Here is an 18,030-nt window from a genome sequence, read left to right as displayed (position 1 = left end):
AAAGTGTATGACAGCTGCGTATTACCAGTACTCACGTAGGGGGCAGAAACCTGGAGGCTTGTGAAAAGGGTTCTGCTTAAATCGAGGATGACGCAACGAGTTATGGAAAGAAGAATGATGGGTGTAACGTTAAGGGATAAGAAAAGAGCAGATTGGGTGAGGGAACAAACGCGAGTTAATGACATCTTAGTTCAAATCAAGAAAAAGAAATGGGCATGACATGTAACGAAGAGGGAAGATAACCGATGGTCATTAAGAGTTATGGACTGGATTCCAAGGGAAGGGAAGCGTAGCAGGGGGCGGCAGAAAGTTAGGTGGGCGGGTGAGATTAAGAAGTTTGCAGGGACAACATGGCCACAATCAGCACATGACCGGAGTGGTTGGAGAAGTATGGGAGAGGCCTTTGGCCTGGAGTGGCTGTAGCCAGGCTGATGATGATGACACTCCTTGCCCAGTTTGTGGGCAAGCAATAACAATGCACCAGTAAGTTGCCTCGGATCTGCATCCTCTCGAGTTCACCCTGCAAATTGTGTCCATCGTACACACTTGTAATAGTCACTTGCAACTGACAATATGAAGGATATTAAATCAGATTAAATTTATTCCGTGCATCTTCATTCTTGTGTCTGTCCTGTACAGCGAGTTCTCTGCTAAAAATTAATATCTATGTAGGCCTGGTTAAAGTGGGGCTAAAAATGAGACGTACAACCCAGTCATGCAATAACTTGTTTATTAAAAACCAGCACTTGGTCTCGAGGATTTGGCAGACGCTTCATCTTAGTGGCAACAGAAAAAAAAAGGGGGGGGAGGGCACTCAAACATCTCTCGATGCGAATAAAGAAACATTTTGCTCACTTTTCTTCGTCTCTCTGGAATGATAACAAACAACCAACTTTGCTGACTAGACTGCATGGGTGGCGCTCGTAGGGTGAAAGTACTACCAGTGGTGCCTCCATCGGCCGTCGGAACAAGCATTGCACTGTCGATTCCCATTAGCAACATGGCACGCTGGCAAGCTTGCAAACATGTGTCATCACTATGAACATGCCATCAACTCTCACGCAGCTTCACTCGACTGATATGCATGGAGCAATCCAGGCACACCTGACAATAAGCAGCACTGTATTAAGAGGAAGCATTACCTCACAAACTCCTATTAAATGCACAAGAACAGCAAAATCGTTCTGCTTGGCATTTAATGCACCAAATTTGATGAGGCTTGTTGCATTTAAAAGAGAAGGAGCTTTAAAACCTGGCAACTGTAGAAAGCAGATCATCGATTCAGGCTGTGAATCTCCTAACAAAAATTACTGAAAATCGTAAAACTAAGAAATTAAAGCATTAAGCATACAACTCGTAACTCCACAATGAAAAATGATATCCCAATTCTGTAAACTACAACTTTTCGTACACACAAAGTGGACAAAATTGCTAATTAGACACTGCTCTCAACCACAGCAACATCATTTGCAAATTCATTGCAAAGAATGTGCTGATTTCATATAAGTTGCGAACTAATATGTCACACTTGCCTTCTTCAGAATAACAGATGCAGTTTATAGACTTGTGGTACCTGTTTCTGGTACACAGGTGAAACTTATTTTCCAATACTTTATCTATTTTTGGCAACAGCTTAGAAAAAATTAGAAACCATGAACCAAAATTCTGCTTGCTACACCTGGTAGAATTAAATATTCTCTCTTATTTACAATTAACTTGATTCAAATTTGACCTGAGCATTTCTGCGTTCTAGATGGATTTGCATGTGAAAATCAGAGGATCCTGAGCTAAAGCTTCCTCTTAACTTTTTCTCACTGATATTAAAAAGAAAAAAAGAAAATGCTGATCAGCACAGCTGCACTGCATGATGGGAAAGAATAAAAAAAAAAGTATAGCAAAAAAAATAGTAAATAAACATCAGATGAAACAAGCATGGTCAGCTTAAAAATTAAAAAAAGAATAACGTAAAACACCTGAACTAAAATATTTCTCACTGGATATCCTGATATTATTTACAAAAGCAGCAGCAATAAACAGGAACTCAAAAACAAAAGGCTCAGTCGTAACTTGGCAGAAGCTGATACGAACAGCCATGAAACGAAACAACATCTTGGCCTCAAGCTGCAGACAGTATGGATCGCTTGGTCGTTTAAGTCCCGGAGGCTACAATCACTAGAGAGCATGCATGGGCGTTTGGAAGGTAAAGGGGGGGGGGGGGTGTCAAAATATAGACGTTCTTCAAGCGCACATTTGTTCGTGGTGGTCTAAGTTATGTTGACAGAGCTCTACTTGACAGTCAAACCCTGGAAACCGTGCGCAACCAACTGGGACTGCTGGAACTCCCTTCGCCCGTCTTCTCCTGAAAAAGCGCAGAACGGCAAGGCAATCATTGATTCATTAACACACAACATATTTACAGGCATAACAGTGGGAAAGTAGTGCATAAGGGCAGCACATAGCATCAAGTGTATCTGTGCACCATGCCAAAGGAACAGTAGGTGCAAGAAAAGTATCAACTATAACAAAAAATAAGCAAAATAAACAGTAAGCAAGCAAGAATGTAAGCACACTTCATCTATTGATAAACACACATCAGCATAGTAGAAATGAATTTATATGTTCTTAAGGAACAAGGGTGAATAACCAAGGACGAGAGAAAGAAGGAACAAACACAAGTGCTACTTTCAGTTACTGTTGCTCGTTTAGCAAGCGATCATTATTAGGTGCTCGGTCCTCATAAAATCGAGCTGACCATAACCTACCGAATGAGAATAGTGCTTCTTTGGCTTGTTGTCGCACTTTGGCCACTTCATCAGCATACGAGAGGTGCACCAACTCCTCCATGTACTCCTGAGCCTGCAAAGGAGCCAACAATTTTAGCGAGAGCATAACTTATCTGTCCAGCTACCTGTAGTGATTACTGCTATACTCTGCATCAGTCTGTCCTGTACATTGCTTGCTTCGAGAATGATTTCACCTGTTTGACAATATTGCCGCCACAGTAGACGCAACAACTGCAATATTTGCTCCAGTAGTACACGCAGTTTAATGTTTCAAGAACAAAAAGAATCTCCCCACAGGCTTGTGGAAGTCCATGTCACAGTTGGCGCCTGTTTACACCCTTCTGTATACTTGTGCATTTCATAGTACACCTGTGATGTATCAGCCATCAGAGCACAGAGGACAACAAGTGCTTAAATTACGCAGAAACGCTGTAAAGGACGCAGTGTAACACTCGCATGCACTGGATGGACTTAACATTCAGTTCTTCATGCAGCACATTGAAGCAGCTGTTGGAATTTTGTAGTTAAAATCTACCAACAGTAGGAAGCAGGTTAGTTATTTAGGCCATCAATATAAAAAAATTTGTTGAACACTGCAAAGTTTTAAAAAAATGAAGCAGTAATCCTTCAAGTGCAACTCTGTTACTTAACAATATCACAATTATGTAAACTGCACCTTTTATGGCTTCTAAAGTGGACAAAATTGCGGTATTGTTTGCCGCTGTGAAATTGGTATGCTAGTGTAGGTTTTGCAACACCTTCGTAAACAGTGCAACAACTGCGCATGAACTGTAAACATGCCCGTCACCCACTGTCGTTGCTTAGTGGCTTCAGTGCTGCGCTGCAAAGCACAAGGTCGCGGGATCAAGTCCTGGCCACAGTGGCCACACTGCAATGGTGGCCAAGTGCAAAAAAACCTTTGTACTTAGATTTAGGTGCACATTAAAGAACCACAGGTGGTCAAAAATAATCTGAAGCCCCCCACTAGATCGTGCCTCATAATCAGATCGCGGTTTTGGCAGCTTTTGGCACCATGATGTAGTTAAATTTAATTTTTTTAACATGCTTATCAAATTTGTCTCTTTTAGATGCTCTAACAGATTCAATTTACTGAACTGCAATGCCTGATTTTTGATGTGCAGCTATGAATTTGTAAACTTATGCCTCAATTCTTATTTAATCTTCTAAATTTTGGCAATTGTAAAAAAAAAACCTTGGAATCTGAAATGAAAATTCAGTTTCCCAAAATCGGTAGAAATCAGCTTTCTCTCTTATATGCAATGAATTTAACTCAGTTTGGTCAAGAGTTTATTTAATGAGAGCATTAATGCATTTCACATGCATATTTGAAGAGAAATTGGAGTTGGCCCCAAGATAAAGTATTCTCTTAGCATATTAATCAGATTTCTTCCTTTTTCAAGCATGCACTATATGTGCTGACAGTTACAACCAAAAAGTACAAGACTATCAATTCAACTGGAGGTAAAAGCCTGTGACAGGCATTGCACCAACACTTCTTTTTGTTGTGCTAGTTGGCCAGGCATTGCAAGTACATAGAGCTCGAGCAAGGAACAAGATGGCACACTGTCCTTCCTCTGTCTCCATCTGCTTGCTCTGCACGTATTCGCAACGTTTTGCACTTTGTCCGTGTATCTTAAATCCCTGTCCATGCATCAATCTTTCCTGCGCAGTTCCTTACATTATGATCTAAGGTACCATCATCATTGAGTTCAGCAGTTCATTAGTTTGTAGTGGCACTGCTGTCAGCAGCAGTGCTACCGGCTGAAGATGAAAGCGATAGCGAGGAGTGCGAGTTTAAAACATTCCAGGCTCAGAGTGCCGAGCTGACATGTCTTGCCTCAGAGGGTTCTTAAAATAAATGTGGTTATGGCTGCGTCACTGTCGACCCCCACAAGCTCAGTTAAGTTTTCTTTAGGTTTCTTTTTTTTTTGCCACAGTGGCAATGCCTCTCTATAACGCACCAATTGTGTAGCTATAACTTGTAGAAAATTGATTGCAGTATTCCTATAACCTAACCTAACGTAAGACTTTCTCAGTGTGTACAAGTTTTCTATTCTCAAAACAAGTTTGGCTGATGAATTTACTACGGGTGTGCGAATATTCAAAAATTTTGAATATTATAGAATATTATACATTCAATATTCGTATTCAATTTAAAAACTAGCATGTGTTGGTGGGCTAGTTGGTTAAGCATGGTTACAAAAACGGCGCTGAATAAAACAACACACGAAAAAGGGGGACACATTACGTGCTGTCTCGTGTCCCCCTTCTTTGTGTGTTGTTTTATTCGGCGCCGTCTTTGTAATTAAAAACTAGGCATTCGACAATTTTTGAATATTTGATTGGATACGAACATTCGAAACAAATCGAATATATTGCTGGCTGTGCGGGAGCATACATGGTTCTTAGCATTTATTTCTATCTAATCTAAGAAATTTTCTGGTTTTGTGCTGAATATTGCGATAATTTCACGCTGCTAGCGAAATTTCACCTGTAAAACATGCTTAGCCACTAGATGTCTAAACTTTGCAGAAAAGCCAGCCCCTCAGTAGCAAAGGGCACGGTTTTGCAAACAGAGAGGGTGCACTCTTTTGCAGGTTCCACCCCCAGCGCTGAGCTTATTGTTTCACAGCAAATGCGATGAGTGACAGCTGGTACAGGATCAAATGCCTGAGTTTACGGGAAATTGATGCGGCATAATAAGGCACAGGTTGGCGAGAACAGAGAACCAGTGGAAATTAGTCAATTTTCCAAAGCTAGCATGAGCCAAATACACAGTCTTTTAGTATAACGGCTTACTAGTTAAATTTTTTTTACCAATGGCAACATGATTGCAATGTTCCAACTTGTTAAAACAAGCCAATTTGCTAGTAAATGCATGTGCATATCATTATTTGACATTCGATTCTATATTTGATGCTAAGTATTCATATTCGATTTCTATTCAAAAATTTCGATATTGGCACACCCCTAGAATTCACATGGTACTCACTTGTAGAAAAGACAGGGCCCTGCAGCACCCTTGCCTAGTGAGCGCAGCATCAGCTTCCAACCCTTCGACCAGCAGTACACAGATCTGCAACGAGATGCATAGACTTGCAAGAAACCAGAAGTTGTTATACCAACACTTATACTACATACACATATGGGTAATGCTTACCTGAGCCTTGGAAGTGACTTTCACTGCTGTCTTCAGGTATTGTTCTGAAAGGAAGCAACAAAACTATCATGTGTGGTACGTTCCCCCAAATGGAAAAAGATTATTCAGTCTGAGGCGAAGGGACTTGACCTCAAGGTTTCTTTTTTAAATATATCCCTGAGCTTCCAGCTGCTATTTGTAGTAAAGCAAGCGGAGATTGACAAGATTTTCTTTTATGCACTTGCATTAGGAGTGTCAAAGAGGAAAAATGTATATGTATGAAGTGTTTCCATTTGTTTTCATCTCTTCACAAGAATGCTGAATGACTTACAAATTAAAAGAGAAGCACTGCACAGATTTTCAGGGAATCAGACCAGAGCTTGTACTTGCTCAAACCGAGTGCTCTAACCACTATGGCTCGCCTGCCTTTGGCTGCATTCAACCTTTATAAGCTTTGAAATAGCCTGAATGTGCCTGTTCCTCACTGAGCAAGTGTAGTGCAGTACTGTTCTTGACTGGATGTGCTGGCTTCTACGAGACACATCATTCTTTGCACATTGTCAAGTATGCATTGCCAAGTACCGCATGTTAGTTGATCGATTTGCCCACTTTCATAACCCCAATAATAATAATATTTGGGGTTTTACGTGCCAAAACCACTTTCTGATTATGAGGCACGCCGTAGTGGAGGACTCCGGAAATTTTGACCACCTGGGGTTCTTTAACGTGCACCTAAATCTAAGTACACGGGTGTTTTCGCATTTCGCCCCCATCGAAATGTGGCCACCGTGGCCGGGATTCGATCCCGCGACCTCGTGCTCAGCAGCCCAACACCATAGCCACTGAGCAACCACGGCGGGTTTTCATAACCCCAAGTTGCAAGTACAAGCTCGCCCTTGGACCAGAGAATGGAGGGCCATTGCCAGCAACTTTGCATGATGGCATTTCATTGTGCAATGGAATCTCAGTATAACAAAGTTGCAACCAACATGAAAATATCTTCATAAATATATTTGTTACAAGTTTATACAGCACATACTAAAACAAGAGCTGCAGTCATTTAAGAGCCACACCCCCTAACATGGCAGCCCAAGATCTTGCATGACCCCATGTTGTGCGCTATCTGCAAAATTTTCCTTTTTTTCGTCCAGTTTGTGTTTTGCTAGAGCCATGTGCCATTACTTCTTTGTGTTGGTAACTTTCACAGTTGCATAATATGACTGCCTGTGATGGTAAGAAAATGGCTAACCACATACGAAGCATTTCTAATGCTGTGGATGGCACTGAGGATGACTACCTCTTTGAAGATGCTGATGAACCTCATCCAAGCTGCAGCAACTGCGATGGTAATGAAGACTGCTAACAAGTGTATCTGCAAACACATTCTAGATAGCATGCCTTTACTATCACAGAAATAACATGTTTTTCGAATATGTCGCCCGAGAATTGAATTGCAAATGGCCTATTTGTGTACAAGCCGCACCCTGAAAAAATAAGAAATGAAAGTATGGCTCTTACGCGAGTATATACACAGTTCATCAAACACTGATAGAGGCAAGAAACATTTTACATTTACTTTGTTAGATCTGATAACTAGTTACATTAAGGTTTGACTACTGCAATTTCAGTTCAGAGTAGCAAGAAAGAATGAGCATTGTGTTTGTATTTCTTTCAGTACCCTCATCTACAAGGGCTACATTTAACCTCTATTAAAATTACATATCAAGTAAAGCTAAATAGAATTGGTAACTGAAGCTTACCGCTGCAGGAAACTGGGAAAACCTAGAACTGCTCTCAGAAACCACACAGTGAGAAATGATGTCAGGCTCACCAGCTAGATTGGAGAGCTGTCGATCTCCACAGACCAGAATTTGGGAAATGGCAAACACCAGCTCCCGGGTAGGCACTACATTCTTCAGTGCCGACAGTGTCCTCTTCACGATGGGCAGCTCCCGCGAGGATAGAGAATCAAGGACCTTCACTGCAGTGTTGAATATGAACAACATATGTGCACTCACAGGCAATCTTAACACATGTGGGGATTACAAGTACAAGAAGGATCAATGAAACTGTTGCAGTAGTCATACCTTGATTAGAAATATTTATTCGCACACATGCACTGCGTACAATGCAAAAGATGAAAGAATGTGGCTCAATAAAATTTAACTGTTTATGCAAATTTGGTAGTACTACCCAGTCCATTTTTGTTCTGCCATGACGTGAACAATTTATCGAGTATCTAGCACAGTTTGCAAAGTACATGATAAGGTCAATTAATCAAACATGCTTTCTTCCTTGGTACAGTAAAACTTCGTTCCTGTGTAGTTCAGTAGAACAAGCATTCCTGTGCTGAACCTAAAAAAAGTTCACCATTACGCGGGTGTTTCATAAACAATGTCTTGGTACAGACGTTAGATAAGAAGTGAGCACAGTTTATGTCAAGCAAAAATGAGAGCGCACTGTCAACGTTTTAAATCTTTATGTTCAGAAAAATTGTGCAGCAACCACCAATGATGATCGTCAATGAACTAATGAAAGAGAAAGCCAGTGAAACAGCTGGCGAGCAAATATCAGCGAGAGCAAAAGAGCAAGAGAAAGAACGAATGTTTTTTGTTGAGTCCGACTGCCGAACATTGACGGCTGACCAACCACAAAAACGGCTGAAAGAGCCAAAGAAAGTTATTCACCTAAAAAAAATTCACCGGCAGTAATGATACTCCCTAATGCGAAATTTGAGCACAGTTCTATACATGTTTGCACTTTGCGATATATTGAGGCAAAGAAATTGAGAGAAACATGTAGCAGAGTCAGCAGTGACCGAAAACCTGATCTGTGGGTCAAGTGCATCGGCTTTTATACGTGACTCGTCGAAGGTTCCAGAGTAATCACTGGTGCCACATGGTTTCCAGAAAGTACTACACAATTCGCATTGTGCAGTTAGATTGCGAAACAATCGCAAACCTTGACAATCGAAACAAGCGTGAACGAGACCAAACAAGCGCGAGCAAGAGCTGATGCGAGCAGATGATAGTATGAAACGAGTGGTCTGGTGGATACCAGATACAAGTACACATTGAGCGGTTGGGTGGGTCCGCATGACAAGTTTCCCACGTGCATGTCGCTAAAGGGGCCACTCTCATTGGTCTCTGCTGTTCACGGTTCACGTCTTTCATATGTTTCTCCATGTTCACTCTATCTTTCCCTGTGCTCACTCGCTCAGTTACGCCACCAATGCTGATGCTCGCTGCAGGAATGGGCACCTATGAGCTGCACTCTAAAATTCAGGCACATGTAAAAGCATGGTTCCACTGCTTTCCTATGTTTAGTAGTTTCAGCTCACTCACCTTCACTGTTATTGCGAGTGCTAGTTTAACTAGCGTACTGCTGTCATTACTGCTGCAATTCTCACTGTCATTTCTGTACCATGACAAGCAGCACTAACTTATATTCGATTCCATCAACTTGCACGTAAGCCACACATATTGCACTCGGTGATAGAGAACAACCAACATTCTCTCATGGTCACAGCACCCCACACGTCACTGTGGTTTCGCAACATGTCACAAGTACTTACACTCAGCTTCCAACTGCTCCACGTGATCCATGAACAGTGTGCTGCCCAGCTGGGCAAAGTACGTCTGGAATTGCAGCACTGTCACCAGCATGTCAGGCTCCAGCCTTGCGATATCCAGCATTTTCTGAAGTACCACCATCACCACTGGAACAGGGATGTACAAAGTGAGTAACCATGCCTTTGATTACGTCAAGAAGGCAGACGAAAATATACTTACTCACGTACACACACAACACCATGTTATAATTCTGGCTATGACCAGGTCCAGCATTCAGAATTTTCACAAGACTAAACTGAGGCTACTGTGTACAAGTATGCAATGTAATGAGAAAAGATTGTGTTTGGAATGAGCATTCCTGGAGAATGGTCAAAGTTGCAGGTGCGATAGCCAAAGTCAGTTATAGGTTGAGAACTTCATTCTGGGTGCGAGGGTGTTTTTAAGATGGTGTAATTTCTGGGGATGTTGATGACCGCCTAGCTCATAAACTGTTTCTCTTTTAGGAAACTGTTGTCATAAGGACTAGAATGATTATTCTGGTGAGCGTTTTGACCCTGTAACACCCACCTAGTTGGTTATGCCCTTGACCACGGCTCACCAGGGAAGACAGATATGGTTCAACGACTTAATGAAGTATGACATGAACGAAATGAAGCAAAGACAAAAACCATGTTGCAAAGGAAACCAGCTGAGCAAATCTGCAGCGAGATGTCAAAACAAGGAAATCTTGAAAGTTAGCAAATGTTATTGTAAGCAATAACCAAATGCAGCATTCACTGCAAATGAAAGAAAGAACTTGCCTCTTTCGGAAATGGCACCGTTGTTCAGGCGGGACCTGACAAGCCGGGCCAGTGGGTCACGCAGCCTTGCCAAGGTTGTCACCAGGCCATCGTTGGTGCCCATTTGACACCAAAGGTGACCAATGTCATCCTCTTCAACCAGTTGAGATCCTGAGAAACAGAACCACATCCCTGTTGTCAACTTTGTTGACAGAAGCAATTAAATAATATAACAGAATTCACACAGGCAGTATGAGTGCTATCAATTCAAAGCACCTAAAAATTTAATACACTTTCAAATGCCTGGAGGGCAAAAACAATTTACACACAAATAGGTAATAGCAGTTTGTGGGGCTTCTTGGAAAAATGCATTTCGATCTGGTTCTGATATTCCCAACATGCAATTCTGGAATTCTTGCGAGCATTTCCAGAGATTATAAACAACCTTATTTTTTATCCCAAAGTATCCACTGGGGCCAAAAGTGAGTAAGTTATAATCTGGTTAAGATTGTAAAGGAGAAATGTGATTGCATAAGACCATGTAATGTGTACAGCACAGATAGCCAGTGGTGTAACGGAGCATAAGAACATGCACCGAGGGAAGGTAAAACACAGTTCAGATAGCACAAAAATTAGATGATGTTAGATTAGAAAATATGGGGTATAGGCTAGGTTTGTTTCATGCAGAAAAGAAGCATTTGCAGATTGGGGAGGAGGAGGAAAGAAAGAGAAGGCAGGGGCATTAACCAGAAATGCATCTAGATGGCTACCCTATGCTGAAAGAGAGAGATTCATTACGCTAGAAAAGCTGAGAGGTGGGCCTGAGTCAATGTGCTGACCTACTGAGCATTGGGGAAGGGAGACAACAGTAAAAAGAGAGAGAGGAGTAGATGATGATGAGGGTGAAGATGACAGTGAGTGAACTTGAACAGCAAAGACTCCTCAAAGTCTAAAATCTCGATGGCTCTAGTGCAAGAATTTAATTAGAGCCTTTGCAACATCATCGCAACAAGAATCCGGCCAAGGTCCCAATAGGACCTCTTCGGATTTCGGACTTGAGCAAATTTACCAATGATTGTCTTTGCACAACATAACGCGGGAAAATGCACAAGACACATTCGACTGTCTCGAGTCCCTCACAATCCTCGCAGTTCGGGCTGTCTACACGGCCAATAAGGTGTTTGCATCACTGAGCGAATGCCACACTTAGCCATAACCTATGAAGCAAGCTTCTATAACGAATACATTGCTGCGCTAACAGAAAAATAAAGGCTTAGGAAGAAAAGTAGAAAATGATAGGGTTTTTTTGTAACTTCTACTGATCTTGGGCGGTAATTTAACTCGTATGTTTATGTCGAGTCCAAAAGCGTTGATGACGGTGAGTCAGCAGCACCCAGTATGTTCCAAGTATATTGTGCAATAGTGTATACACTAGAGCATTAGTGTCCAGTTGAAAAAACGTGATGGACAATTGCGTGGCATTATTGTGGGTATCTATGCCTCTTCATCGGCCAGCTCATTTTCATAAAAGCCGCAGTGCCCTGGAATCCAATGAAACACTATACTACGGCCAGTTCTCAGGGCGAGATTGTGTGATTCTACCACATCTTGAGCAATAAGATAATAAGGTCCTTGTTTAAAGGCAGAATCAATCAACACTGGTTTCGTGTCAGAACATGCAGTCCATACTTAAGGCGGCTGATTCTATATAAAACAAACTGCTTCATGGATGGCTACAATCTCTGCAGCTCTTGATGTAGTTTGGTGGTCGAGTCAGAAGCGCTTACAAATCAAATTCAGTATTACGGATGCCATTGTTGAAGTAGTTAGAGGCACGGATCTGTCAGTTTATGTCTGTATAGAAGCAGCATATTTTGTAGACATATGGAATAGGGCAAATTGCCTAAGACCACATGAGGGTATGCACGACACGACCTTTTATTAACTCCCAGAATGGACAGGTGCACGACAGGTCTTGATAAAGGTTATGCTGGTACACTACTACTTTGGATGGAGCAAAAGCTGATAAAATGGCACTAGAGAAAAAGAGCTCTCTGGATGTGAAATGTGAATTGCCGAAAGTGGATGACGTTCGTGATGGGTCAACAGTTGAAGATACACTCTTAGAGGTTCGCAAAAATGGTAAATGTCTAATGGGCAGACGTGTGCTTCAGCAATCGTGCCCTTGGTTGGAGTGTAGTGTGGCAGACCTAGACATACTTGCAATGCTTGAGCTTACATTGCAAGCTCTCCAAGCTATGCAGGCAGGAACGGCAAATATTTGTCATGATCAGTAAGCTGTATTGAGGGTAGCCTACTAAATCTTCCTTTTACCATTGGAGCTTGCACATGTGCACTGAGGGCACCACTAAGTCAGACGTTGACACAGGCCAGTGGCCTGCAAGATTTGCGTCTGCAGTAGACTTAGCCACAGAAATTGCATCACTAGGTCTGCAACTATCATTAGATAAATTAGTGAAAACAAAGAGACGCCTTCTCTTATTAGCACCTCATCTTAGTAGTGCTAAGATCATTGTTTTGAGCAACAGTTATTTCTACGTAGGGTTCTCATGAGAAATACATAGGTGAAGAATAGTGACTCACAAAGTGAATATAGCTCACTGCCAGTGTTCAGCTATTCAAGTTATTCAGGGAGGGGGTGCATATCACACAGTACTGATAGATCCATCTTCTCACCATAGAGCTGCCTCCTATCCTCAGCAAATCTATTCGCCACACGCAACAGCTTGTACAGAAGCCGAGACTGGTGCTGAAGTTTTTCTATCGATGTCCTCTCCCGACACCGGAGAGGTCCAAAGGTGCCCAAACTCTGCAAAATAGAGCCAGACACATGACGATTTTAGTTTCAGTGCATGCCATCATTACTCTCTATAAACATAGTGCATTCATAACAGGCATACCCTAACCTGCTCATAACAAGGTGGCACCTTGATTACTTAAGATGTACCTGATAATGCACAAGTACCTTCACATACCTGTGCTTATGCTATGAAACCTTTACATGAAGATTATCCTCGAGAAAAAAAGAATATGCATGCTTACCTTCAAGTTAGACACTGATTAGTTACAGGGGTGAGAATAAGAAAACAGCCTAATCTTTTATTAGTTGACTTCATGACACACCAAACTCTTTCTCCTTGAAATTCAACAGTATGAAACACCGTGGCAAAGAATAAAATGGAACGACACTATACTCTTAATACGACACTATACTACACTCTTTCACTTACAGAGTTGGAACTTAAAATGTGAGGATGTATTATAATAGAACCTTGTTATAGTGAAGTCACATCCAACCTGAAGATATCTTCGTTATATTTGATATTCATCATAAACATATATTTTTTAGACACCTATATCTGCATGACACCTTTTAGATTTACTTTGTTATATTCAATATTTTTTTTTTATATCCCTGTTGTCTCAAAGGTTGGCTTACTGCTTTGCAGTTATTTTGTGATTAGAACAGGCTGCCACCCATTTAAGCTTTTATTTAGCTCCAGTACCAAAGCGTCTGCATGCAAATCTTGATTCGGAAAAAACTTCGGGGAGAAGTATTGAAAATGAATCTACCAACCTCAACTAGACGAATGCAGTAGCGACAATGCACAGCGATGATGCAGTCCAGCTGATCTGAGCCGGTGGAGATTGTGACTGGGCTCGGGGTGGACCCGCTGCTGATGGGACTCTTGCGGTCCTTGAGCAGTGCAACACCGGAGTCAGCTGTTCCACCATTCTTGGTCTCCCGGATCTTGTAAGGACTTTGCCTAATAGGACTGGAAAAACAGTATCCTCAATGATTTCTGCTAAGACACCATGCAAACATGTGCATTTTGAAAACAGCAGGGGATATAATTGATTTGATAAATGAAGTTTGACAACCGAAATCAACATAGATTTTATGAGGGATGCTTTAGTGGTGGGCACCAAGACTAACTTCGATCATAAGTGGGGCTCTTTGTTTTGTAACAAAAGTGCTGCCTTTAAGAGGCCCTGAAGCAGCTTTTGACTAATCACAGAATGGCCTCACTAATTAAAGGCCGTCGCCTCTCGAATCTCTTTACCACAAAGATTTTTCGCATCCTTCAAGTATAGACAGAGTTAGACACAGTTATTGCACCAATGAGCTGCTTTTTTCGTTTTGTCTCCACGAGAGTGCTGGAAGCTACAGGGGGCAAGACCCTGCCCAAAAGTTGAGAGCCTAGACCTGGCAAGAGGGCTCATTGCAGCATACCGTGGTGGCTGCGGTATCACTGCTATGCAGCACACAGCTGCTATCTTGGAGGCCACGTGCAGCAGATGCAGCTATGTTGGATTGTCATGTGAAGACCAGCAGTGCAAAGATGAAATGCTTTTTCCATCTTTCCAACATCGCAGACATGTATATTTTTCATTTATTTTACTGAAAATTCGCTATAATGGTATTACTGAGAATGTTTGCGCGATCACAGAATCTGTCAATGGTTGTTGGTGGGGTTCGCTACTTGTGATGTGGCTGCACAACGACATTGCGAAGGTGAGAGCCAGTGATTTTCACTGTTTTTGTCACAATATTGTAAATTTGTTGCTGCATGCAGTGCAATAGTATTTGGCTCACATGTTCACAGAAGCCTCTTGTAGTACTATGTAGTACTACTTGTAGTACTATGTTCAAAAAGACTTTCAGCACCACTTTAACGACAAGAGAAACGCAAACATACCTAGGCACAGATATGGCACTGTACGTGCACTTGTTCACTGCCTACTTTCCCCATGTGTTGCTGCGGTCTTGCCCCCATAAGATAGCCCATTGGGTTTGTCTCATTTGTGTTCAAAAAACACAAACAGCCTTTATTGGTTTCAACTAGCTCAAGCTGGTTTAAGTCGAGTTTTCAGACACCAACTGGATGGACCTAATAGGCTTCTTTAATTGGGTTGAATGTCGCCCGTGTGCAGACCAACCATAGGGCCTTCGAAAGTGTGACGATGGATGATCACTAATTAACAAAGCTACTCTAATGGAGTCGACATCCTGCTGATGTTAGTGTTCTGCAAAGCCAGGTATTATTTCTTAGTTTAGTTTGCCCCAAGACACAGGAAGGTAAAGGCAATGAGCATGTCCTCGACCATTTAAACACTAAAATGTTCATTTTACAACAAGCTAGAACTACTGCAGTAACAATGTGAACATGGCCCAAGTTGTCCCGATGTGGAATAGCACATAAGCTATGACATGCATATAATGGTGTGACCCGTTTCTCTTTCTGCTCATCTGTGCTGTAGCAGCACAGTAACACACCTGCTCTCAGAAGACTCAGTTTCTTCACTGTCGAGGAAGTCAAAGCAGCCAAGGGCACTCTCAACAGAGATGCTCACATTTGAGCCCGTGGATCCGCGTCGGTGATGGCTTCGTTTCTGAAAGTTTGAAACCCATGCCATAAGGTTGCAGAACTGAAGAAGAATCAGTTTCATTGTTAAAGACCCAGTCGGCAATGATTTTATACTACAGTTAGTCAGAAACTTGGCAGCGGCAAATGAATGGAAAAAAGTAAGAGCGAAGGGAAAGAAATAAAGACTGGATTAATCAATAATTAGCATGCTTTGTGCTCGTGCTTTGCAGGGAGAGGATCCAATTGGAGGAATTAGCTGGAACGTGTAATTTCTACCACATGTGCACCACTTTGGGCTATTGTGTTTTGAACAAGCTCGGGATGGCCAATGGATCGGTGACATCGTTCAAAAATTCACACAGTGTTTTTATGTATGTTAACAGGGTGAATGTTGGCCGATTTTTTAGCTATCAAAGATACTGTGTGAATCTATGACAGCTTTATCGTAGTGAGTGAGGAGTGACGTGCTCCAGACTGACTTCAAACACCTAACATTTTTAATATGCATTAAGATTTCGTGGCACAGTTCTTTTTTTTAATATTCTCATCCCAGCAGAATGCAGTAATTGTGACCAGGAATATTGCAGCTGACAGAATTTTGCAGCCCATGACAAGAACGGTGCTCTAAGTTAGTGGTATGCATTTACATTGCAATGTTACGTCCCTCTTACATGCCGGGGGAAGATTGCACAGGAAGTCCACACATTTATAGTCAGGCCTTTCAGAAATTCTGTCTTACCTTAAGGAAAAGTTCATGAACAACGTAGGCTGGCATGAAAATGGATGCCAGGTTTTCATAAAAAAGCTATCAAGAGAGCTCCTTAATGGCGGTGGTCCTCTCGGTTTATTGCAGAAAGTGACAGGAGAAGACAGAGGTCAACAGCGAGAGAATAAACAAAGCAACAACAACAGAAACAACAACAGCTAACGGCAGATGGCAACAAATTGAACAGAAAGACAACTAAATGTGCTCCATGCTACACAGCAGTACAGAAAAGAATTGCTTGAGGTAGAAAAAGCAGACAAAAGAAAGAAAGAATGTTCAGGATATCTAGTGCACATGACATGTTCCCAGGTGGACAAACAGCATATCATAAGTTTTGCAACAGTTACAGTCAAACTGATGCTTGTGATGCTACAGTTGTTCTGTAGCATAATGAGACAGCAGTGAGACGTCATGACATGACAAGACAGCAGTGATATGTCATGTTACGACATCTGTACAAGATGAACATAGCATCTTACTGCTGCATACACTGCAGTTCACTACAGGTCATATGCTATGTATAATGCTGCACATACTGTACTACAACCATGGCCAATGCAACACAGAAGTTTATAGATTTCTCAGCATTAGGGATTGCAAAATTAATGCGAGCAACGAAGCACATTGAACTGTAAAATTACTCAGGAAAAACTATTTCATAGACTGCATGTGTAATGTAGCAAAATGGTAACACAAGCATAACCAACACTGAATGAAAAAGACAAGCTGTGTCTTAATGCAAACATCAAGGTACAGCAAAAAATAAGCTTCATTGGTCTCTGCACACTTCATACGTTAAAATCGCATGCACAAGTAGTGTGCTCAAAAGGCCCAGTATATTATTAGGCTAGACAAAATAAAACTGTTCAAACTTATTACACACAGTTTCTAATAGTACTGAAACACCCGTAAAGCTGACTCGTTCTGTGTCAGAAGACAGCAAGTTGCTCTGAAGTCCAACCATGAGACGTCAGCAAAGCAACACTAACTGCACAAATCAGTGTAATGGCAAATCAGCAACATGAGCATATGAAACATGGCTACTCTAGCAATACAAAGCTTCATAGTTAAGCTGGTAGACAATAGTTCAAGTGAGTAAAATACAGTGAACTCTGGATAAACGAAACTCGCTTATACATAAATGCCAGATGAATGGATCAATCATATCAAATTTGTTTGTCCGCCCATAGGGTCAATGCTCACTAACTTTGATTATGTGAAACCCATATGCTTGTAAGCTCTGGTTAAATGGAAGTTTAGCCGGAATCACCACCTATGGCATCGGCATATGGAACAGCAAAAGTCCGTCAAACATGTCTGATGGTAAAGCCATAAATAATAAAGAAAATGCAATTCATTGGGCAGTTGCATGAAAGTTTGTGCAAACTAAAGATAACAAAGTTAAAAAATAATTATGGGGTTTTTTGTGCCAAAACCACTTTCTGATTATGAGACATGCCGTAGTGGAGGACTCCGAAAATTTCCACCATCTGGGGTTCTTTAAAGATATTGAAGTTGTGCTGGTGTTTCTAACATGAGGATTTCACTATAATAATCCCTTAGCTGAAAGAAAGCACTAC

General features: G+C 41.6%; 1 protein-coding gene across 4 annotated transcripts in view; it reads right to left on the bottom strand.

Annotated features, from left to right (window-relative positions):
* Positions 1–713: 713 nt before the first annotated feature.
* LOC142559988 (rho family-interacting cell polarization regulator 2-like) overlaps positions 714–18,030 on the bottom strand; it is a 144,494-nt gene continuing 127,177 nt past the window's right edge. For all 4 annotated transcript variants that reach the window (XM_075671715.1, XM_075671713.1, XM_075671714.1 and 1 more), the window contains 10 exons: positions 15,594–15,709; positions 13,893–14,091; positions 12,992–13,124; positions 10,316–10,465; positions 9,518–9,661; positions 7,775–7,924; positions 5,965–6,008; positions 5,797–5,880; positions 2,763–2,856; positions 714–2,359 (listed from right to left, as the gene is read on the bottom strand). In XM_075671715.1, the coding sequence (XP_075527830.1) occupies positions 2,286–2,359; positions 2,763–2,856; positions 5,797–5,880; positions 5,965–6,008; positions 7,775–7,924; positions 9,518–9,661; positions 10,316–10,465; positions 12,992–13,124; positions 13,893–14,091; positions 15,594–15,709 (1,188 nt within the window). In that variant the 3' untranslated portion in view covers positions 714–2,285. The remainder of the gene's footprint in view (positions 2,360–2,762; positions 2,857–5,796; positions 5,881–5,964; positions 6,009–7,774; positions 7,925–9,517; positions 9,662–10,315; positions 10,466–12,991; positions 13,125–13,892; positions 14,092–15,593; positions 15,710–18,030) is intronic.

Source organism: Dermacentor variabilis, chromosome 10 (genome assembly GCF_050947875.1).
Source record: "Dermacentor variabilis isolate Ectoservices chromosome 10, ASM5094787v1, whole genome shotgun sequence".
Taxonomy (NCBI): Eukaryota; Metazoa; Arthropoda; class Arachnida; order Ixodida; family Ixodidae; genus Dermacentor; species Dermacentor variabilis.
This window is presented reverse-complemented; position numbering and strand designations above follow the sequence as displayed.